Source organism: Oncorhynchus clarkii, chromosome 5 (genome assembly GCF_045791955.1).
Source record: "Oncorhynchus clarkii lewisi isolate Uvic-CL-2024 chromosome 5, UVic_Ocla_1.0, whole genome shotgun sequence".
Lineage (NCBI taxonomy): Eukaryota > Metazoa > Chordata > Actinopteri > Salmoniformes > Salmonidae > Oncorhynchus > Oncorhynchus clarkii.
The window spans coordinates 89180943-89206191 of record NC_092151.1 but is presented as its reverse complement, the minus strand read 5'-3'; the positions used below and the strand labels follow the sequence as shown (position 1 = coordinate 89206191).

Sequence of the window (25249 nt, the reverse complement as noted above, 5' to 3'; positions counted from 1 at the left end):
TATAGAGGTCTGCGCGCCACTAATTTATTCATCCCACTCCCGCAGCTTTTCATATCGCACCAGGAATAACTGGACCTGACCTCAACCCGTAGTCCTGCAACGTTCATTTAGGCGTCTGTGAGGACGCAACTCACTTGTCAGCCATGGTCCAGCAATTTTGAGCCCTATAGGCAATATCAAAAATCCACCAACATAACCTTAGAAATAGTTTAAATTACCAGAGATTCTGACGAATCAGCCAAGAGAGTTGGAGACGTTTGCACTTTCTCTTGAGCAACGTTTTATAGCCTACCTTTCAGGAGTGGGACGATTTTCAGACAGAGACAAATATGGGTGATCGATAATTCTTTTTAGGCAATATAGTAAACTATAGCCTAATCATATTTAGGGAGTACATTTCCTTGGAAAGATATCTGCCCCATTCTTCTCCTACCCCAGCATAGGCAGTCTACTCTATTGCATTGGGACCACACATACACTGAGTGTACAAAACATTAAGGACACCTTCCTAATATTGAGTTGCATCCCAAAGTTGTCTGGTTTGACCGTCCGCTCCTAACCGCAGCATGAACAATACAGACTGCGCCACAATGATCTCTGTCGGGACCCGCAGCCCTCTACTTCAACACCCGCAGTAAACAATGTGACAGAGAGACGGTGTGACAGAGAGACTGTGTGAGAGAGAGACTGTGTGAGAGAGAGACTGTGTGAGACAGAGACTGTGTGACAGAGAGACTGTGTGAGACAGAGACTGTGTGACAGAGAGACTGTGTGAGAGAGAGACTGTGTGACAGAGAGACTGTGTGACAGAGAGACTGTGTGAGAGAGAGACGGTGTGTGTGTGTGTACGGCCGAGCACTGCCTATGTGACAGAGACCTGGGTGAGTAGGAATAAACTGGGGAAGAGGGGTGAGGAGTTCAGCGAGGAAACATAAATATTTAATCAAGGCCAGATGGAGAGAGGGAACAAAGGGCGCAGAGATGATCACCTACCAAACTGTCTCTTTCCCATAGAACAGAGATGATCACCTACCAAACTGTCTCTTTCCCATAGAACAGAGATGATCACCTACCAAACTGTCTCTTTCCCATAGAACAGAGATGATCACCTACCAAACTGTCTCTTTCCCACAGAACAGAGATGATTGCCTGCCAAACTGTCTCTTTCCCATAGAACAGAGATGATCGCCTACCAAACTGTCTCTTTCCCATAGAACAGAGATGATCACCTACCAAACTGTCTCTTTCCCATAGAACAGAGATGATCGCCTACCAAACTGTCTCTTTCCCATAGAACAGAGATGATCGCCTACCAAACAGTCCCTTTCCCACAGAACAGAGATGATCGCCTACCAAACTGTCTCTTTCCCATAGAACAGAGATGATCGCCTACCAAACTGTCTCTTTCCCATAGAACAGAGATGATCGCCTACCAAACAGTCCCTTTCCCACAGAACAGAGATGATCGCCTACCAAACTGTCTCTTTCCCATAGAACAGAGATGATCGCCTACCAAACAGTTCCTTTCCCACAGAACAGAGACGATTATTTATTTCCCACAGAACAGAGATGATCGCCTACCAAATAGTATTTTTCCCACAGAACACAGAGATGATCGCCTACCAAACCGCCTTTTTCCCACAGAACACAGAGATGATCGCTACCAAACCTTCTTTTTCACAACGAACACATAGATGATCGCCTACCAAACCGTCTTTTTCCCACAGAACACATAGATGATCGCCTACCAAAACCGTTTATTTCCCACAGAACACAGAGATGATCGCTACCAAACCTTCTTTTTCACACAGAACACAGAGATGATCGCCTACCAAACCGTTTATTTCCCACCTAACACAGAGATGTTTGCCTACCAAAACCATTTATTTCCCACTTAACACAGAGATGATCGCCTACCAAACCATTTATTTCCCACTTAACATAGAGATGATCGCCTACCAAACCATTTATTTCCCACTTAACACAGAGATGATCGCCTACCAAACCGTTTATTTCCCACTTAACACAGAGATGATCGCCTACCAAAACCATTTATTTCCCACAGAACACAGAGCGGTGATGACTCAAACAGTGACTCAGTAGAGAGTCACAGATGATCTGCTAAGATGTTTACACTTCTTCAGTCTGGCTAGAGTTGAGATCCACCAGTTCAAATGATCAGGACAAACAATGAAATACACTACTTACATTTTGGTATATTGCTAGAATAACTACACTTAAAGTCTGTGTTAGTGTTCCACCCTGTCACGTGATCTAGTGTGAGAGTGTCCTTTCTGCATGAGATGTATCCACGTTCAACCATTTATTTTCCTATACAGAAGTCTCTGAATATGATGTCCAGGATCTCCTCGGCTCCGACCCGTCCTGTAATGCGTCCCAGGTGGGTGAGGGCGAGGCGGACCCCCTCTGCGGCCAGGGCCAGGTCTTGGTCTCTGTACTGGTGGTACTGGTTCAGGGCCTGGACACTTTGCTGGAGGTGGGCTCTGTGACGGGCCTGGGTCAGACTGGGAGCTCCGCTCAGAGGGTCACCACACCTGGATGGAGCAGATGTGTTATAACTGATGTACTGTATGTAGGTGAGCCGGCCGGCGCTGCCAAATGTTTCAAAATAATGGGGTGTTTGATCTTCAGTCTGGGAGATGCTATCAGCGTTACTTTCTTCAAAGACTCAGGATGTATCAAATCTAATCAGAGTTTATTCCTCATATCCACAGGATACGGCAGGCTGTACGACACAATGAAACTCCTACCGTAGGGTAAGCACAGGGTGTTATGACTCATGTTATGACAAGTCATGCATGATATTATCAAAAGCTTAGGGACCAATCCTAACTTACTTGCGATATCTAAGTTGGATTTCGAATGAATTGCACAATGAATCTATCAATCAGAGTTAGGATTCCGCCCATGGTGAATACCTGATATACAGGAAAACCATTTTAAAAACCTACGTAGAAGCATACAGTAACATTAACACAGAACTGTACTCTATACTTACAGAGTCTTGACCCTGCTCTGCAGCACAGTGAGGAAATCCTCCAGCCCTGTACTGGTAGAGCAGGACAGAAAACATGCAGGAGGGAGACCCGGTCTCTCTCTCAGCTCTCCCTCTGTTCTTTCCCTCTGCTCCTCAGGTACCAGATCACTCTTGTTGAGCACCAGCAGGGCCCTGTCTGAGGCAGCCTTCATGCCGGCCTCAGGGCTGGGCAGCACAGTGCTGAGGTGCTCCTGGAGGAAGGCTGGTACTAGCTGAGGGTCTGGGGGTAGCTGGGTGGAGTCCACCACTACTAGGGTCAGATCAGCCTGCTCCACCCTGAAGGGAAAATACGCAATCAAATAAAATGTTATTTGTCACATGCTTCGTAAACAACAAGTGTAGACTAACATGCTGACTAGACCGGGCGCGCGAAAGCGTGCATCCACGTGCGCAATCGTGCACATGTTGATTTTGTCCACACACACCAGACGCGATTAGGACACACAGGTTGAAATATCAAAACAAACTCTGAACCAACTATATTAACTTGGGGACAGATCAAAAAGCATTAAACATTCATGCTGGCTAGCTTACTGTTGCTAGCTAATTTGACCTGGGATATAAACATTGGGTTGTTATTTTACCTGAAATGCACAAGGTCCTCTACTCTGACAATTAATCCTCCTTCATTTGGGGCGGCAGCATAGCCTAGTGGTTAGAGCATTGGACTAGTAACCGAAAGGTTGCAAGTTCACATCCCTGAGCTGACACGGTACAAATCTAATATATAACACGAATAATAAATATGTGATGAGTAACAATAACTTGGCTATATACATGGGGTACCAGTACTGAGTCAATGTGTAAGGGTACTTGGCTATTACAAATACAAGGTATTTGAGGTAGATATGTACATATACACTACATTAACAAAAGTATGTGGACACCTGCTCATCAAACATCTCATTCCAAAATCATGCAGTAACAGCCTCCACTCTTCTGGGAAGGCTTTCCACTAGATGTAGGAACATTGCTGCGGGGACTTGCTTCCATTTAGATGTTGAAGCTCCCAGACTTATTCCAGTCTGGGTAGTCCTGTATCTTAGCATCCGCTTCATCGGACCACATCTGAATTGAGCGTGTCACTGGTACTTCCTGTTTTGAGTTTTTGCTTGTAAGCAGGAATCAGGATAGAGTTATGGTGCATCCACGTGAGGGAAAGCCTTGTATGCATTTCTGTGTATGGAGTAAAGGTGATCTAGAGTTTTTTGGCCTCTAGTTGCACAGGTAACATCCTGGTAAAAATGAAGTGAAAGGAATTTCAGTTTCCCTGCATTGAAATCACCGGCCACAAGAAGTGTGTTTGCTTTTGGCCCTATAGAGCTTGTAGTGCCAGCATCGGATTGTGGTGGTAAATAGTATGGCCTGCAGCTTATCATAAGGTATTCTAACTCAGGCGAGCAAAAACTTGAGACTTCCTTAACATTAGAGATCACGCAGCAGCTGTTGTTAAGAGACACCCCTCCCCTTCTCAGCTTACCAGAGGCTGCTGACCGGTCTTGACATTGAAAAGCCAACAAGATGTATATTATCCATGTCCTTGTTCAGCCACGACTCCATGAAACATAGAATATTACAGATCTTGAGGTCCCGTTGATAGGATAATATCAAACAGAGCTTGTCCAGTTTATTCTCTAGTGACTGTACGTTCGGCAACAGGCGGTTTATTTGCACGCCAACGTAGTCTCGTCATGATGCCGGCTCGTCTGCCTCTTTTGCGCCGTCACTTCCTCTTTTGAGTCCCCGGGATTAGGGTCAGGTCCAGAGTCAAGAGAACGTCCAGAGTCAACAGAACGTCCAGAGTCAGCAGAACGTCCAGAGTAAACAGAACGTCCAGAGTAAACAGAACGTCCAGAGTTAACAGAACGTCCAGAGTTAGCAGAACGTCCAGAGTAAACAGAACGTCCAGAGTAAACAGAACGTCCAGAGTTAACAGAACGTCCAGAGTTAGCAGAACGTCCAGAGTAAACAGAACGTCCAGAGTAAACAGAACGTCCAGAGTTAACAGAACGTCCAGAGTAAACAGAACGTCCAGAGTTAACAGAACGTCCAGAGTAAACAGAACATCCAGAGTTAACAGAACGTCTAGAGTTAACAGAATGTCCAAAGTTAACAGAACGTCCAGAGTAAACAGAACGTCCAGAGTTAGCAGAACGTCCAGAGTAAACAGAATGTCCAGAGTTAACAGAACGTCCAGAGTAAACAGAACGTCCAGAGTTAACAGAACGTCCAGAGTAAACAGAACGTCCAGAGTTACAGAACGTCTAGAGTTAACAGAATGTCCAAAGTTAACAGAACGTCCAGAGTAAACAGAACGTCCAGAGTTAGCAGAACGTCCAGAGTAAACAGAATGTCCAGAGTTAACAGAACGTCCAGAGTAAACAGAACGTCCAGAGTAAAGAGAACATCCAGAGTAAACAGAATGTCCAGAGTTAGCAGAACGTCCAGAGTAAACAGAACGTCCAGAGCTAGCAGCACGTCCAGAGTAAACAGAACGTCCAGAGTTAGCAGAACGTCCAGAGCTGCCGACTCGTTGAAGTACAAACTGCCATTCAAATGGAGGTTAGTGATCACTGTTCTGATCTCCAGAAGGTCATAGGAAATGATGGTGGAGACATTGTGTAAAAAAAATATTTTTTTAAGATCAGTGTAAAAAAACACTAAATAGCAGAACTGGTCAGGAGTCTGTAAATGTGTTGCTATCCACTGCAGTCCCACTTCATAATCCCCCAGATTAGAATAGAATTGCGTAGCATTGTCCATTTTTATTGTCCATTTTTGTTGAAACAAAAAAGCATAGGTAGGGAATCTAGAGACAGTCACATAATTAACTGTATCTCTGTGGGGACCCCCCCTCCCCAGGGACTCTCCCCTGCCCCCAGGGACTAGCAGCAGCAGAAGCAGCAGGATGCTTATTCTGACTACCTCCTTCCTGCCCCCCCCAGGTCATGAGCCCTGGATCCCCTGACAGACATACAGAAAGTACCTTTAAGCACAAGAACTGCCTGCACTTCCTACCGGACCAACTCTCCCCTCGATCCCTCCCCTCTCTCTCCCCTCTCCCTCTCGTCAGTCTGGCCAAGTCTGTGGAGGGTGTGTGTGTGTATGTGTGTGTGTGTGTGTGTATATTCAGGGAGGAGTATATAAATGTATTTATGTATTTGACTCTGTCACTGTGCGTGTGTGTGTGTGTGTGTGTGTGTGTGTGTATGTGTGTATGTCTGTGTGTGTGTGTGTGTGTGTGTATGTGTGTATGTCTGTGTGTGTGTGTGTATGTGTGTGTGTGTGTGTGTGTGTGTGTGTGTGTGTGTGTGTGTGTGTGTGTGTGTGTGTGTGTGTGTGTATGTGTGTATGTCTGTGTGTGTGTGTGTGTGTGTGTGTGTGTATGTGTGTGTGTGTGTGTGTGTGTGTGTGTGTGTGTCTGTCTGTGTGTGTGTGTGTATATGTCTGTGTGTGTGTGTGCCTCACCCTCTGTATGGTAAATATTAATGTGTATAGTGGCACATCCTCCCACCTCCTGAGTGTGTTTACGTCTGGTATTTATACCCATACATTCTCTTTACACTGAGGAACTGGAGCTGAAGCCAAAATACAACATATGGAAAAAGCCTTGAATTATTTCTTCTTTTTTTGTTTTCCAGGATTTTCAAGTATCTTGTTCATTTTGTTCATATTGCCCATACAATGTAGACAACACTAGACTTTGTTCTGTACAGAAGTCACAATTCACAGGAAGAGACTCCCAATAATTCTCCATTAGGTATTGTTTAAGGTCTTTCCATATCCTAGTCCTGATGATAAGAATTAGTGTGTTCATTTTAGGTGAACTGCAAAACAAAGATATTCAACTAGTTGAAATGGAACATGCATTTGGACCATCATGCTTTGTACCATATGTGTGTGGTATGTATGTGGTGTGGTGTATACATGTTGATATTGATTGATAAGCACCTACCTCTGGCGTGCTCTACGGACCCCCTCTCTCTCCACGCTGTCTGAGGAGTCTCTGAGCCCTGCGGTGTCACTCAGGAGGACAGGGAAGCCCCCAATGTCCAGAGAGGTTTCCACAATGTCCCTGGTGGTGCCCGCGATGGGGGACACGATGGCTGCTGGACGCTGGCCTGGACAGAGGAATGGAGAGAAAGATGGAGATAGACAGAGAGATGGACAGAAATTGGGATAGAGAGATGGAGACAGACAGACAGACAGACAGACAGACAGACAGACAGACAGACAGACAGACAGACAGACAGACAGACAGACAGACAGACAGACAGACAGACAGACAGGGAGGGAGGGAGGGAGGGAGGGAGGGAGGGAGGGAGGGAGGGAGGGAGGGAGGGAGGGAGGGAGGGAGGGAGAAAGAGAGAGAGGAATTGGGATAGAGAGATGAGAGAAAGAGACAGAGAGAGAGGGAGAGAGAAGAGAGTGGAAAATTAAAGTGGAAAACCACACTACATTCTGATCCAACTTTGATGTAATGTCCTTAAAACAAGTCAAAATGAGGCTCAGTAGTGTGTGTGGCCTCCACGTGCCTGTACGACCTCCCTACAACGCCTGGGCATGCTCCTGATGAGGTGGCGGATGGTCTCCTGAGGGATTTCCTCCCAGACCTGGACTAAAGCATCCGCCAACTCCTGGACAGTCTGTTGGTGGATGGAGCGAGACATGATGTCCCAGATGTGCTCAATTGGATTCAGATCTGGGGAACGGGCAGGCCAGTCCATAGCATCAATGCCTTCCTCTTGCAGGAACTGCTGACACACTCCAGCCACATGAGGTCTAGCATTGTCTTGCATTAGGAGGAACCCAGGGCCAACCGCACCAGCATATGGTCTCACAAGGGGTCTGAGGATCTCATCTCGGTACCTAATGGCAGTCAGGCTACCTCTGGCGAGCACATGGAGGGCTGTGCTGCCCCCCAAAGAAATGCCACCCCACACCATGACTGACCCATCGCCAAACCGGTCATGCTGGAGGATGTTGCAAGCAGCAGAACGTTCTCCACGGCGTCTCCAGACTCTGTCACGTCTGTCACGTGCTCAGTGTGAACCTGCTTTCATCTGTGAAGAGCACAGGGCACCAGTGGCGAATTTGCCAATCTTGGTGTTCTCTGGCAAATGCCAAACGTCCTGCACGGTGTTGGGCTGTAAGCACAACCCCCACCTGTGGACGTCGGGCCCTCATACCACCCTCATGGAGTCTGTTTCTGACCGTTTGAGCAGACACATGCACATTTCTGGCCTGCTGGAGGTCATTTTGCAGGGCTCTGGCAGTGCTCCTCCTGCTCCTCCTTGCACAAAGGCGGAGGTAGCGGTCCTGCTGCTGGGTTGTGGCCTCCTCCACGTCTCCTGATGTACTGGCCTGTCTCCTGGTAGCGCCTCCATGCTCTGGACACTACGCTGACAGACACAGCAAACCTTGTTGCCACAGCTCGCGTTGATGTGCCATCTTGGATGAGCTGCACTACCTGAGCCACTTGTGTGGGTTGTAGACTCCGTCTCATGCTACCACTAGAGTGAAAGCACCGCCAGCATTCAAAAGTGACCAAAACATCAGCCAGGAAGCATAGGAACTGAGAAATGGTCTGTGGTCAGCCCCTGTAGAACCACTCCTTTATTGGGGGGTGTCTTGCTAATTGCCTATAATTTCCACCTGTTGTCTATTCCATTTGCACAATAGCATGTGAAATGTCTTGTCAATCAGTGTTGCTTCCTAAGTGGACAGTTTGATTTCACAGAAGTGTGATTGACTTGGAGTTACATTGTGTTGTTTAAGTGTTCCCTTTATTTTTTTTTGAGCAGTGTATATTCATGGGAAATACTAACTATCGAAGTGTCCTATTCTTGGTTATTTGGAATGAAAATAAGATCCTCGACAAACTCATCAATCTTCTCCTGCCATGGGATATTTTCATCCAGAACCACGCCTCTGTTCAGTGGAACTACGTACATAGAGCAAAGTGCTGTACGGTAGGATCCCTCCCTCAACCACTGCCCAGCCAAAACGACTGACAGCCCATTACTCTGTGTTAAGAGCTGTGGCCGGGAGTCGGGCCCTGGGAAAGACCAAGCTCAATAGGAAACAATAACAGGATTTTATCTGGAGTCTGATAAACACGTGTATTATTCTGATAGGAAGCCCTGTGGCGCAGCAGCCAAACAACCGTTCCACGCGGTTTATACAGAGCCTTGCTTTATGACACAGGATGTCATATCTCAAACTCACGAGCACATGAGTGATAAACAAAAAACAGGTTCATTAGAAACAGATTCATTAGAAACGGATTGTCACGACTTCCGCCGAGGTCCCTCTCCTTGTTCGGGCGGCGTTCGGCGGTCGACGTCACCGGCCTTCTAGACATCGCCGATCCACTTTTCAATTTGTTTTGTCTTTGTTTTACACACCTGGTTTCAATGATTTAACCCTCTGTTTTCCCCATGGTTTTTGTGCGTGATTGTTGTATTTGTTCGGTCCGTTATTGTGGGCTCGGTATGACGACATGTTATTGTGGGCTCGGTATTACGACATGTTATTGTGGGCTCGGTATTACGACATGTTATTGTGGGCTCGGTATTACGACATGTTATTGTGGGCTCGGTATTACGACATGTTATTGTGGGCTCGGTAGTACGACATGTTATTGTGGGCTCGGTATTACGACATGTTATTGTGGGCTCGGTATTACGACATGTTATTGTGGGCTCGGTATTACGACATGTTATTGTGGGCTCGGTATGACGACATGTTATTGTGGGCTCGGTATTACGACCTGTTATTGTGGGCTCGGTATGACGACATGTTATTGTGGGCTCGGTATTACGACATGTTATTGTGGGCTCGGTATTACGACATGTTATTGTGGGCTCGGTATTACGATATGTTATTGTGGGCTCGGTATGACGACATGTTATTGTGGGCTCGGTATGACGACATGTTATTGTGGGCTCGGTATGACGACATGTTATTGTGGGCTCGGTATTACGACATGTTATTGTGGGCTCGGTATTACGACATGTTATTGTGGGCTCTGTATTACGACATGTTATTGTGGGCTCGGTATTACGACATGTTATTGTGGGCTCGGTATTACGACATGTTATTGTGGGCTCGGTATTACGACATGTTATTGTGGGCTCGGTATTACGACATGTTATTGTGGGCTCGGTATGACGACATGTTATTGTGGGCTCGGTATGACGACATGTTATTGTGGGCTCGGTATTACGACATGTTATTGTGGGCTCGGTAGTACGACATGTTATTGTGGGCTCGGTAGTACGACATGTTATTGTGGGCTCTGTATTACGACATGTTATTGTGGGCTCGGTATTACGACCTGTTATTGTGGGCTCGGTATGACGACATGTTATTGTGGGCTCGGTATGACGACATGTTATTGGAATATTTGAGTAAAGTTACTTGTGTTACTCATCTCTGCTGTCCTGCGCCTGACTCCTCTGCACTCAAGACCATTACACACAGATTCATTAGAAACAGGTTCATTAGAAACAGGTTCATTAGAAACAGGTTCATTAGAAACAGGTTCATTAGAAACAGGTTAATTAGAAACAGATTCATTAGAAACAGATTCATTAGAAACAGATTCATTAGAAACCGATTCATTAGAAACAGGTTCATTAGTAACAGGTGGGTGTGTATTGGGTGTGTATTGTGTGTGTATTGTGTGTATTGTGTGTGTATGGTGTGTATTGGGTGTGTATTAGGTGCGTATTTGGGTGTGTATTTGGGTGTGTATTTGGGTGTGTATTTGGGTGTGTATTAGGTGTGTATTAAGTGCGTATTAGGTGTGTATTTGGTGTGCATTAGGTGTGTATTTGCTGTGTATTTGGTGTGTATTAGGTGCATATTAGGTGTGTATCAGGTGTGTATCAGGTGTGTATTAGGTATGTATTAGGTGCGTATTAGGTGTGTATTTGGTGTGTATTAGGTGTGTATTAGGTGCGTATTAGGTGCGTATCAGGTGTGTATCGGGTGTGTATTAGGTGCGTATTATGTGTGTATTTGGGTGTGCATTAGGTGCATATTAGGTGTGTATTAGGTGTGTATCAGGTGTGTATCAGGTGTGTATTAGGTGTGTATTAGGTGTGTATTTGGTGTGTATTAGGTGTGTATTTGGTGTGTATTTGGTGCGTATTTGGTGTGTATCAGGTGTGTATCAGGTGTGTATTAGGTGTGTATTAGGTGCGTATTTGGTGTGTATTAGGTGTGTATTTGGTGTGTATTAGGTGTGTATCAGGTGTGTATTGGGTGTGTATTGGGTGTGTGTTAGGTGTGCGTTAGGTGTGTAGTAGGTATGTATTGGGTGTGTATTAGGTGTGTATCGGGCGTGTATTAAGTGTGTTGGGTGTGTATCGGATGTGTATCTGGAGTGTACCAGGGGTGCGTCGGGTGTGTATTGGAGTGTATTAGGCGTGTATTGGGTGTGTATTGTGTGCCGGGTGAGCATCGGGTGTGTATTGGGTGTGTGTGTTAGGTGTGTATTGGGTATGTATTAGGTGTGTATTTGGTGTGTACTGTGTGCCGGATGAGCATTGGGTGTGTATTGGGTGTGTATTGGGCATGTATTGGGTGTGTATTGGGCATGTATTGGGCATGTATTGGGTGTGTATTGGGCATATATTAGGTGTGTATTTAGCATGTATTAGGTGTGTATTGGGTGTGTATTGGGTGTGTATTAGGTGTGTATTGGGTGTGTACTAGGGGTGTATTGTGTGCCCGGGTGAGCATTGGGTGTGTATTAGGTGTGTATTGGGTGTGTGTTTCACTTGTTTATGAGAAACGTACACCAACCAACGATTCACTTCCTCATCCTCGTTGTGTCGTACAGGGGGCTCTAAAAAACATGACGACAAATGATCCAAAAACCTTTTAGAAACACTCAGGATAATGACGCGGGGCTTTAGACGTTGTGCACATGAAATTATGTCATTCTGAACTTTATCCGTAACGTTATATTCCATTTGGTTTGCGACTCAAAATCTATCCAGAATGGAACAGCTGGATTGGGGATACAGCTCAAAGTCACACAACATGGAATACAACGCTGTGAACAGTGCCCCCATACTGCAAAACGACGATTAGGAATTGAATCGCTGGTTGGTGTACGTTTCTCAAAAATAAGTGAAATCGCAACAACAACAACAAAAAACGTGTCTGGAACCTTCTAGAACATGCCATTTACATCAGAAATAGAGATTTGGTTATAAAAAAAAAAGCATATTTAGGTGTATGACTGAGTGCACTCATACATGGCTGTCCATAGAAATGAGGACTTGCTCTGCAATGTGTCATACTTTGTGTGTGTGTGTTGTTCTTACAGAGCGTGTTGAGCAGACTGCTCTTCCCAGCATTGGTAGCTCCTGCTATCACCACCTGTACTCCGGTGCGCAGCCGCTCTCCTCTCCTCTCGTCCTTTAGGTGTCTCTCTATCTCTGTCTCCAGCTGGCGCACTGAACTGTCCACTGGGAAGGGGAGACGGGCAGGGATAGGACAACAGGGAGTCAAGTTCAATTTCATGTTTGCTTTCCAAATAACCAATGCCATGGAAACAGGAGAAAGTCTCTCTGCTCTGTGACATGTGAAACTAAACAATTAATGTCAACAATATTGTGACATATTTATAATGTGTCTCTGATGTGAAACAACCTTTTTTAAATGCCGATTACATGAGATGAATGAATGTCACCCATCGTGTAGACCCCTGTCCACCTAACTATGAACCAGAGGTGGCTCTGACTTCTCCTCTGAAAGGAAAGGACCCAATGGCGTGCCACCAAAACCAAATGGCACGCAGCAAAGCATCTGTCCCTAAATCAAAAGATCAGAGGCTTCTGTTCTCTCAGCTGCCCCACCAGACTGCAGCAGGCGACGCTGAGGGGAATTTCCCTTCCCTCCGCTTCCTCTCTCTCCCCTTCTCCCCCCCACACCATGGGAAACACAGAAAGACAGAGAGACAGAGAGAGAGAGAAGAGAGAGAGGGAAGGAGAGAGACAGAGAGAAGGAGAGGGAGGGGGAGAGGAGAGAGACAATGGAAGACAGAGACAGAGGTGGTAGAGAGAGAGAGGAGAGAAGGAGAGAACCAGAGAGAGAGAGACAAAGAGGTGGTAGAGAGATAGAGACAGAGAGAGAGACAGAGAGACACAGAGAGAGATCGTTAAATTGAGAGACAGACAGACAGAGAGAGAGAGAGAGAGACAGAGACACCACTGTCAGATCACAGCCAGATCAACGTGTTTCTGAAGAAATTAACCGGCAATATTCATTCAGAAAAACAACCCATTAAACTCTACAACATGAACCAATGGTACAGATGGGCTCCAAACAGTGCAGAGAAATTCATTGAAACTTTGAACTCAAATAAAATGATGAACTCTATACAGGTCTTCAATAACTCACAGTACCAAAACAATAAAGAAGGTGTCAATTCAGCTACTCAAAACATCAACTGCCTATTCCATAAAGAAGCATCAAAAGCAAATTTGAGAAAACCAAAGAAATGCAACATCAGAAACAAAAAAACTAAATGTTTCTGAAAAGTGGTTTGATAAATAATGTAAAACAACTAAGACAAATGTCAAATGAAAAACATTAGCAGCTAAACAACCCAGAGCTACCATATGAATACTAAGAAACTCTGAAACAGTATAAACAAACACTGAAACGCAAGAAATTGAATTATACCAACAAGACACTTGATGAAATTGAAAACGGAACAAAATCAGTTCTGGGACATGTGGAACAGTTTAAGCACGACAAAGGCACAACAATTAACCATAGAAGATGAAGGAATTTGAAAACTTATTTTGATAATCTATACAAAAACATCCCACAAAAAGACTTACAACACAACCAATTAGAAATTCAAGAAAAATGGAACATCCTTGAATCAGTCATAAAAAAACAACCAAAATCCATTACATTACCCAGTAACCCAACAAGAACTAAATGAAAAGCTCAAATCTATACAATCTAAGAAGGCTTGTGGTCTAGGCAACATCAGAAATGAAATGCTGAAAAACAGCCCACCTGAGTTGCAAAATGCTGAGCTTAAACGGTTCAACATGGTATTAACTTCTGACTGCTTTCCTGATGTCTGGAACCAGGGGCTCATCTCGCCTGATCCACAGAAGTGGAGACAATTCAGACCCCAATAATTACAAGGGAATTTGCGTAAACAGCAACTTGGGAAAGGTTTTCTGTAGCACTTAGAATTAAGGTGTAAGGTGTATGTAAACTTCCGACTTCATCTGTATGTACACAGAAAACATGTGTGCAATAAAAATCCAAAACCAAAGAACAGTGTTCTTTTCACAACGTCGAGGTGTGAGACAAGGCTGCAGTTTGAGTCCAAATCTTTTCAACATTTATATCAATGAATTAGCAGACATGTTGGACTATTCTCCAGCGCCAAGACTATTTGACACAGAGGTGAAATACCTGCTATATGCTGATGATTTGGTACTTCTATCACCAAACAAAGAAGGTCTTCAACAGAACCTTAACATTCTAGAGCAATATTGCCATAATTGGGTCCTGGCAGTAAATTTCCCAAAAACAAAAATCCTGATTTTCCCTTAAAAAAAAACTGATGTCAGAAACACAAATATAAATTCACCCTGAACAACACCATAATTGAACACACAAAAAATGACTCATACCTTGGGTCTGACCATATCTGCATCGGGAAACTTTAATATGGCAGTGAATGCACTCAAAGAAAAAGCTCGCAGAGCAATGTATGCAATAATAATGAAATTATTCAAAATCCCAGTTAGAATTTGGACTAAAATATTGGACATTGAAATCCAGCTCTTTACGGAGGTGAGGTTTGGGGGCGACTCAATAAACTGGACTTTAAAATGTGGGACAAACATCCAATTGAAGTGAGGTTTGGGGGCGACTCAATAAACTGGACTTTAAAATGTGGGACAAACATCCAATTGAAGTGAGGTTTGGGGGCGACTCAATAAACTGCAGTTTAAGATGTGGGACAAACATCCAATTGAAGCCCTACATGCAGAATTCTGTCGGAAAATTCTACAAATCCAGAGAAATACAGCAACTAATGCAGGAAGGGCAGAATTGGGCCGTTTTCCAGTAATAATGAAAATACAGATAAGATCATCAACATTTTGGCCACATCTAAATTCAAGTCTGCCATTTAAAGCACTTCAAACTCAAGAGCTGAGCCCAGAAACGAGCCCTCTCAGTCAGCTGGTGTTGGATCTCACCAACCAAGCTGACACCAGCACTGCTTCAAAAGAAAGAATTCCAATAAACAAAATCATGAACCAATCAAAGGACTCATATTTACAACATTGGAAAAACGAAACAAAATCCCAAGCCGACTAAATTGCTTTCTGGCCCTAAAAAGAGAATATGAATTGGCTGATTATCTCTACTCTGTCAGAGATACGAAGCAGAGACAGATCCTTACCAAGTACAGGCTGAGTGACCACCAACTGGCAATAGAAACTGGCAAACATAAAAAGACATGGCTACCCAAAGAGGAGTGTGTATGTGGTCAGTGCATGACAGGGGAGGTAGAGACAGAGATGCACTTTATCCTTTACTGTGAGAAATATTCCTCACCAAGAGATTCATTATTCACAGAAATGACTACATTTATTCCAAATGTTAACTTATTAAACCCAGAGGAAAATCTAAAAATACTTATGGGTGAAGGAGCAATGGCTCCTCTTGCAGCCAAATATGTATTTTCCTGCCATAGCCTGAGGGACACTGGATAATAACATCTGCATTGTAAGCAGTAACTTATTTATTATTATTATTGTTGTTGTTGTGATTATCATTCCAAATAGTAGTGGTATGGGTAGTAGGGTGATGATAATGATAGCACTTTAGTGATGATGGTAGTTGTAGTAATAATGATGATGGTAGTTGTAGTAGTGATGATGATGGTAGTTGTAATAATAATGGCGATGGTAGTTGTAGTAGTAATGATGGTAGTTGTAGTAATAATGATTATGGTAGTTGTAGTAATGATGATGGTAGTTGTAGTAGTAATGACGATGGTAGTTGTAGTAATGATGATGATGGTAGTTGTAGTAATAATGATGGTAGTTGTAGTAATGATGATGGTAGTTGTAGTAATAATGATGGTAGTTGTAGTAATGATGGTGGTAGTTGTAGTAATGATGATGGTAGTTGTAGTAATGACGATGGTAGTTGTAGTAATGATGGTAGTTGTAGTAGTAATGATGATGGTAGTTGTAGTAATAACGATGGTAGTTGTAGTAATGATGATGGTAGTTGTAGTAATAATGATGGTAGTTGTAGTAATGATGATGGTAGTTGTAGTAATAATGATGGTAGTTGTAGTAATGATGGTGGTAGTTGTAGTAGTGATGATGATGGTAGTTGTAGTAGTAATGATGGTGGTAGTTGTAGTAATGATGGTAGTTGTAGTAGTAATGATGATGGTAGTTGTAGTAATAATGATGGTAGTTGTAGTAATGATGATGGTAGTTGTAGTAATAATGATGGTAGTTGTAGTAATGATGGTGGTAGTTGTAGTAATGATGATGGTAGTTGTAGTAATGATGATGATGGTAGTTGTAGTAGTGATGATGATGGTAGTTGTAGTAGTGATGATGATGGTAGTTGTAGTAGTGATGATGATGGTAGTTGTAGTAATGATGATGGTAGTTGTAGTAATGATGATGATGGTAGTTGTAGTAGTGATGATGATGGTAGTTGTAGAAATGATGATGATGGTAGTTGTAGTAATGATGATGATGGTAGTTGTAGTAGTGATGATGATGGTAGTTGTAGTAGTGATGATGATGGTAGTTGTAGTAGTGATGATGATGGTAGTTGTAGAAATAATGATGGTAGTTGTAGTAGTAATGATGGTAGTTGTAGTAATGATGATGGTAGTTGTAGTAATGATGATGGTAGTTGTAGTAATGATGATGGTAGTTGTAGTAGTGATGATGGTGGTAGTTGTAGTAGTGATGATGATGGTAGTTGTAGTAGTGATGATGATGGTAGTTGTAGTAGTGATGATGATGGTAGTTGTAGAAATAATGATGGTAGTTGTAGTAGTAATGATGGTAGTTGTAGTAATGATGATGGTAGTTGTAGTAATGATGATGGTAGTTGTAGTAGTGATGATGATGGTAGTTGTAGTAGTGATGATGATGGTAGTTGTAGTAGTGATGATGATGGTAGTTGTAGTAGTAATGGTGATGGTAGTTGTAGTAGTAATGATGATGGTAGTTGTAGTAATGATGATGGTAGTTGTAGTAATAATGATGGTAGTTGTAGTAATGATGATGGTAGTTGTAGTAGTAATGATGATGGTAGTTGTAGTAGTAATGATGATGGTAGTTGTAGTAATGATGATGGTAGTTGTAGTAATGATGATGATGGTAGTTGTAGTAGTGATGATGATGGTAGATATAGTAGTGATGATGATGATGGTAGTTGTAGTAGTGATGATGATGGTGGTTGTAGTAGTGATGATGATGGTAGTTGTAGTAGTGATGATGATGGTAGATATAGTAGTAGTGATGATGATGGTAGTTGTAGTAATGATGGTAGTTGTAGTAGTGATGATGATGGTAGTTGTAGTAGTAATGGTGATGGTAGTTGTAGTAGTGATGATGATGGTAGTTGTAGTAATGATGATGATGGTAGTTGTAGTAGTAATGATGATGGTAGTTGTAGAAATAATGATGGTAGTTGTAGTAGTAATGATGGTAGTTGTAGTAATAATGATGGTAGTTGTAGTAGTGATGATGATGGTAGTAGTAGTAATGATGATGATGGTAGTTGTAGTAGTGATGATGATGGTAGTTGTAGTAGTGATGATGATGGTAGTTGTAGTAGTGATGATGATGGTAGTTGTAGTAGTAATGATGATGGTAGTTGTAGTAGTGATGATGATGGTAGTTGTAGTAGTAGTAATGATGATGGTAGTTGTAGTAATGATGATGATGGTAGTTGTAGTAGTGATGATGATGGTAGTTGTAGTAGTAGTAATGATGATGGTAGTTGTAGTAATGATGATGATGGTAGTTGTAGTAGTGATGATGATGGTAGATATAGTAGTAGTGATGATGATGGTAGTTGTAGTAGTGATGATGATGGTAGTTGTAGTAGTGATGATGATGGTAGTTGTAGTAGTGATGATGATGGTAGTTGTAGTAGTAATGATGATGGTAGTTGTAGTAGTAATGATGATGGTAGTTGTAGTAGTGATGATGATGGTAGTTGTAGTAATGATGATGATGGTAGTTGTAGTAGTGATGATGATGGTAGTTGTAGTAGTGATGATGATGGTAGTTGTAGTAATGATGATGATGGTAGTTGTAGTAGTGATGATGATGGTAGTTGTAGTACTGATGTAATGGTGAAGATGATGCAGTATAAGTTAGTTATAGTTTCATTTTCCATGTTTAGCTTTTTATATTTATTACATTTCTACTATTGACTGTTACCATTTTATTGTTATTTTGTAAATGTAATTTTGTATTATTATTTACTACCATTTTATATTATTATTTGTTATTCTTAATCATTTTATAACCATGTATATTGTATACATTGTTGCTTTGGCAATATTGACAATGTTTTTCATGCCAATAAAGCAGCTTGAATTTGAATTTGACAGAGAGAGAGGTGGTAGAGAGAGAGAGAGAGAGAGAGAGACAAAGGCAGAGAGAGAGGTGGTAGAGAGAGAGAGAGAGACAAAGGCAGAGAGAGAGGTGGTAGAGAGAGAGAGAGACAAAGGCAGAGAGAGAGGTGGTAGAGAGAGAGAGACAAAGGCAGAGAGAGAGGTGGTAGAGAGAGAGACAAAGGCAGAGAGAGAGGTGGTAGAGAGAAAGCGACAGAGACAGAGAGTGAGAGAGAGGGAGGCAGTGAGAGAGACAGAGAGAGAGAGGTGAGAGAGAGAGCAGGTTTGTAGCTGCTGACAGTGTATTCCTGTGTTGGACAGCCTGAGAGGCCAGGCTTTGAAGACAAGATGAATGCCTGCAGTGTCCCTGTGGCCCCTTCTCCCCACTTCCTCCAAGGAGACAGTCTTTTCAGCACTTTGATGCATATCTCCTCTCAATGACGCTAGCTCTCCCTCTCCGCAGATACAAACAGGAAAGCCATGCCAACTCCCCCTGGAAAACTCACTTCCGTAATTGTTATTTTGTTCCAGAGAAGGGGGAGTACCCACCTTGATTTAACACCCCGTCCTCGATGAGCTCATCTTCACTGAAGTCTATGAAGGCTTCCACGTGAGCCAAACACTGAAACAACAAACAGACAGATGTTGAGCGAGAGAGACAACAATATATGCGGTCCTCTCTATATTAATTCCTTTGGCAATGATTTAAGTTTCTCTGTCGTGACTGTCTTCTAGGTCAGAGGGATAGACTAAAACATCTCAGTAGACTAAAACATCTCAGTGGACTAAAACATCTCAGTAGACTAAAACATCTCAGTGGACTAAAACATCTCAGTAGACTAAAACATCTCAGTGGACTAAAACATCTCAGTGGACTAAAACATCTCAGTGGACTAAAACATCTCAGTAAACTAAAACATCTCAGTAGACTAAAACATCTCAGTAGACTAAAACATCTCAGTGGACTAAAACATCTCAGTAGACTAAAACATCTCAGTGGACTAAAACATCTCAGTGGACTAAAACATCTCAGTAGACTAAAACATCTCAGTAGACTAAATCATCTCAGTGGACTAAAACATCTCAGTGGACTAAAACATCTCAGTGGACTAAAACATCTCAGTAGACTAAATCATCTCAGTAGACTAAATCATCTCAGTAGACTAAAACATCTCAGTAGACTAAATCATCTCAGTAGACTAAATCATCTCAGTAGACTAAATCATCTCAGTAGACTAAATCATCTCAGTAGACTAAATCATCTCAGTAGACTAAATCATCTCAGTAGACTAAATCATCTCAGTAGACTAAAACATCTCAGTAGACTAAAACATCTCAGTAGACTAAATCATCTCAGTAGACTAAATCATCTCAGTAGACTAAATCATCTCAGTAGACTAAATCATCTCAGTAGACTAAATCATCTCAGTAGACTAAATCATATCAGTAGACTAAAACATCTCAGTAGACTAAATCATCTCAGTAGACTAAATCATCTCAGTAGACTAAATCATCTCAGTAGACTAAATCATATCAGTAGACTAAATCATCTCAGTAGACTAAATCATCTCAGTAGACTAAATCATATCAGTAGACTAAATCATATCAGTAGACTAAATCATCTCAGTAGACTAAATCATATCAGTAGACTAAATCATATCAGTAGACTAAATCATCTCAGTAGACTAAATCATCTCAGTAGACTAAATCATCTCAGTAGACTAAATCATATCAGTAGACTAAATCATCTCAGTAGACTAAATCATCTCAGTAGACTAAATCATATCAGTAGACTAAATCATCTCAGTAGACTAAAACATCTCAGTAGACTAAACAAAGCATCCTCTCCTTGTCTCCCTTCCTGTGCCATGACAGAAGTAAACAGGTGAAGGCATCATCGCTACTGAAATGCACCCTAAAGATCTGAGTGTTTATTGACACATGGAATGATTGACAGTTCAATAGGCCCACTAGGAGAGGAAACATCAGCCGACTGCAGGTTCCCTCCATCCACACATTGTACCAGAGAAACAATAGCAAAACAATAGCAGCATTGTCTGCATGCCGATCTAGGGAAAGGGTGAAACTACAGTAGGTAGATTCCAAACATACTATTTTGACAAATAGAGATTTGATTTTGTTAGGCTGCTGACGGTTTTCCTCAGGAAGGCCAAAATTAGGCTCTTTTCTGTAGCACTCCTCTCAGGAGAGGTGGCGAAGCGTTGATACCCAGGTCTGGTGCCAAGGTAGAGATCACACGATACACTCCGGGTAGAAGTTGCCCATGGGCACAGATCTAGGATCAGCTGGTTCCTGATCCCTGATCTCTCATCCCTGCTGTCAGACAACTACAGTATAGACAAGACACTCTCTGGACATCACACTTAATCAGACCACTATAACAATTGCCTGGAGGCGACTCGAAGCCAAATGGCAACCACGCCAACTCAAACAGCTCACCCTAGACTTCTACAGTATCCACAAAGGCCAGAATCCTAACTTTGAGATCTGTGTGTTTTTTATGCCACACCGCTAAATAACTGCCTGGCTAGCTTAGAGAACAACACGCTGGGTGAAGCCGATCCAGGCTAGGTAACCATCCACGTATTTTCTCTTTCTCTGGGGAACCTACTACCTACCCGTTTGAGCCTGTAACTCCAGTCCTGGTAGAGGCGGCCCAGCTCCCCATCCATCTGCCTGAGGGCCTGCCTCCTCTGGGCCTCAGTTTCAGCGTGGATCAGGTCCCCCAGGCCCTCCACCTCCGTCAAGCCCAGTTTCCCCGCGTGGAAGGCCCTCCGCGTGAACTCCCCTGCCTCCGCAGGCCTCACACCCTCCAGGCTTCCTGCATAACACACATCGCACAGCAAGACAGAGAAAACAGGGTCAAAGTCAGGGTTAATTAGTAACACACACACAGCAAGACAGAGAATTACTCAAACAGGGTCAAAGCCAGGGTTAATTAGTTACACACACACAGCAAGACAAAGACAACACTTAGGTCACTAATAAGGTTCCCTATCGTTCACAAGCCAAGGTTACTAAGGTTCACTAAGGCAATGTACATGTAACGGTTCTCCTCTTGTGAAGTAAAGGCGGACCAAAGCGCAGCGTGGTGGTTGTTCATTATATTTATTGACGACACTATACATGAACAAACTAACGAAAACAAAACAAGAAACGTGAGAACTCAAAACAGCCCTGTCTGGTGCAAACACAAAAACAGGAACAATCACCCACAAACAAACAGTGAAACCCAGGCTACCTAAGTATGATTCTCAATCAGAGACAACTAATGACACCTGCCTCTGATTGAGAACCATACTAGGCCGAAAACCTAGAACTGCCCCAAAACATAGAAAAACAAACATAGACTGCCCACCCAACTCACGCCCTGACCATACTAAATAAATACAAAAACAAAGGAAATAGAGGTCAGAACGTGACAGTACCCCCCCCCAAAGGTGCGGACTCCGGCCGCAAAACCTTGACCTATAGGGGAGGGTCTGGGTGGGCGTCTGTCCGCGGTGGCGGCTCTGGCGCGGGACGCGGACCCCACTTCGCCATTGTCTCAGTCCGCCTTATTGTCCGCCTCCGTGGCTTACTCACCATGCCCACCCCTCTCAATGACCCCACTGGACAGAGGGGCTGCTTGGGACAGAGGGGCAGCTCGGGACAGAGGTGAAGCAGCTGCTCGGGACAGAGGGACAGCTGCTCGGGACAGAGGGACAGCTGCTCGGGACAGAGGGGCAGCTGCTCGGGACAGAGGGGCAGCTGCTCCGGGCGGAGGGGCTCTAGCGGCCCCTGGCTGACTGGCGGCGCTGGCGGCCCCTGGCTGACTGGCGGCACTGGCGGCCCCTGGTTGACTGGCGGCACTGGCGGCCCCTGGCTGACGGGCGGCACTGGCGGCCCCTGGCTGACGGGCGGCACTGGCTGCTCCTGGCAGACGGGCGGCGCTGGCGGCGCTGGGCAGACGGACGGCGCTGGCGGCGTTGGGCAGACGGGCGGCGCTGGCGGCGCTGGGCAGACGGGCGGCGCTGGCGGCGTTGGGCAGACGGGAGGCTCCGGCAGAGGCGCCGGACAGGCGGGAGGCTCCGGCAGAGGCGCCGGACAGGCGGGAGGCTCCGGCAGAGGCGCCGGACAGGCGGGAGGCTCCGGCAGCGGCGCCGGACAGGCGGGAGGCTCCGGCAGAGGCGCCGGACAGACGGGAGACTCCGGCAGAGGCGCCGGACAGACGGGAGACTCCGGCAGCGCTGGAGAGGAGGAAGGCTCTGGACGGATGGGCCGGAGAGACAGCCTGGTACGGGGAGCTGCCACCGGAGGGCTGGGGTGTGGAGGTGGTGACGGATAGACCGGGCCGTGCAGGCGCACTGGAGCTCTTGAGCACCGAGCCTGCCCAACCTTACCCGGTTGAATGGTCCCGGTCGCCCTGCCAGTGCGGCAAGGTGGAATAGCCCGCACTGGGCTATGCAGGCGAACCGGGGACACCGTGCGCAAGGCTGGTGCCATGTAAGCCGGCCCAAGGAGACGCACTGGAGACCAGATGCGTAGAGCCGGCTTCATGGCACTTGGCTCGATGCCCACTCTAGCCCGGCCGATACGCGGAGCTGGAATGTACCGCACCGGGCTGTGCACCCGCACTGGGGACACCGTGCGCTCCACAGCATAACACGGTGCCTGCCCGGTCTCTCTAGCCCCCCGGTAACCACAGGAAGTTGGCTCAGGTCTCCTACCTGGTGTAGCCATACTCCCTGTTAGCCCCCCCCCAAGAAATTTTTGGGGCTGACTCCCGGGCTTCCATCCACGACGCCGCGCTGCCTCCTCATACCAGCGCCTCTCCGCTTTCGCCGCCTCCCGTTCTTCCTTGGGGCGGCGATACTCTCCTGGCTGAGCCCAAGGTCCTTTACCGTCTAGTTCGTCCTCCCATGTCCATACCTCCTCGCGCTGCTCCTGCTGCTGCTTTCTCCTTTGCCCATTACCACACCGCTTGGTCCTGTTGTGGTGGGTGATTCTGTAACGGTTCTCCTCTTGTGAAGTAAAGGCGGACCAAAGCGCAGCGTGGTGGTTGTTCATTATATTTATTGACGACACTATACATGAACAAACTAACGAAAACAAAACAAGAAACGTGAGAACTCAAAACAGCCCTGTCTGGTGCAAACACAAAAACAGGAACAATCACCCACAAACAAACAGTGAAACCCAGGCTACCTAAGTATGATTCTCAATCAGAGACAACTAATGACACCTGCCTCTGATTGAGAACCATACTAGGCCGAAAACCTAGAACTGCCCCAAAACATAGAAAAACAAACATAGACTGCCCACCCAACTCACGCCCTGACCATACTAAATAAATACAAAAACAAAGGAAATAGAGGTCAGAACGTGACAGTACACTACCATTCAACAGTTTGGGGTCACTTATAAATGTCCTTGTTTTTTAAGGAAAAGCTAATTTTTTTGTCCATTAAAATAACATCAAATTGATCAGAAACACAGTGTAGACATTGTTAATGTTGTAAGTGACTATTGTAGCTGGAAACGGCTGATTTTTTTTTTTTTTTTTAATGGAATATCTACAAAGGCGTAAAGAGGCCCATTATCAGCAACCATCACTCCTGTGTTCCAATGGCACGTTGTGTTAGCTAATCCAAGTTTATCATTTTAAAAGGCTAATTGATCATTAAAAAACCCTTCTGCAATTACATTAGCACAGCTGAAAACTGTTATTCTGATTAAAGAAACAATAAAACTGGCCAACTTTAGACTAGTTGAGTATCTCAAAACAGCCAGAAACAAAGAACTTTCTTCTGAAACTCGTCAGTCTATTCTGGTTCTGAGAAATGAAGGCTATTCCGTGCGATAAATTGCCAAGAAACTGAAGATCTCGTACAACGCTGTGTACTACTCCCTTCACAGAACAGCGCAAACTGGCTCTAACCAGAATAGAAAGAGGAGTGGGAGGCCCCGGTGCACAACTGAGCAAGAGGACAAGTGGATTAGAGTGTCTAGTTTGAGAAACAGACGCCTCACAAGTCCTCAACTGGCAGCTTCATTAAATAGTACCGTAAAACACCAGTCTCAACGTCAACAGTGAAGAGGATGCTGGCCTTCTAGGCAGAGTTACAAAGAAAAAGCCATATCTCAGACTGGCCAATAAAAAGAAAAGATTAAGATGAGCAAAAGAACACAGACACTGGACAGAGGAACTCTGCCTAGACGGCCAGCATCCCGGAGTCACCTCTTCACTGTTGGCGTTGAGACTGGTGTTTTGCGGGTACAATTTAATGAAGCTGCCAGTTGAGGACTTGTGAGGCGTCTCAAAATAAGCACACAACAATTAAAACACCTGGTTTTCTGATCAATCTTTCAAATGAAACGTACATGGTCTAATCAGCGTTCCAGCGGTGTATTTGATCTGCACATGTCTTAGCACCAGCCGAGCGAACCGCCCTCTTTAGCGCGAGTGAAGTGAGTTTGGAACACCTGAATTTATGCGTCTTAGAAGTAGTGTTCACGTACAAACT

General features: G+C 44.5%; 1 protein-coding gene across 3 annotated transcripts in view; it reads right to left on the bottom strand.

Moving 5' to 3' along the window:
- Nucleotides 1–910: 910 nt before the first annotated feature.
- The window catches only part of LOC139410270 (GTP binding protein 3, mitochondrial), a 37535-nt gene continuing 13196 nt past the window's right edge, over nucleotides 911–25249 (bottom strand). Inside the window, exons 4-9 of one of the 3 annotated variants that reach the window (XM_071155751.1) lie at nucleotides 21362–21564; nucleotides 19272–19344; nucleotides 12400–12543; nucleotides 7014–7179; nucleotides 3020–3334; nucleotides 911–2555 (exon numbers count right to left, since the gene is read on the bottom strand). In XM_071155751.1, the coding sequence (XP_071011852.1) occupies nucleotides 2324–2555; nucleotides 3020–3334; nucleotides 7014–7179; nucleotides 12400–12543; nucleotides 19272–19344; nucleotides 21362–21564 (1133 nt within the window). In that variant the 3' untranslated portion in view covers nucleotides 911–2323. The remainder of the gene's footprint in view (nucleotides 2556–3019; nucleotides 3335–7013; nucleotides 7180–12399; nucleotides 12544–19271; nucleotides 19345–21361; nucleotides 21565–25249) is intronic. The other 2 variants (XM_071155752.1, XM_071155753.1) reach the window with 2 other exon arrangements.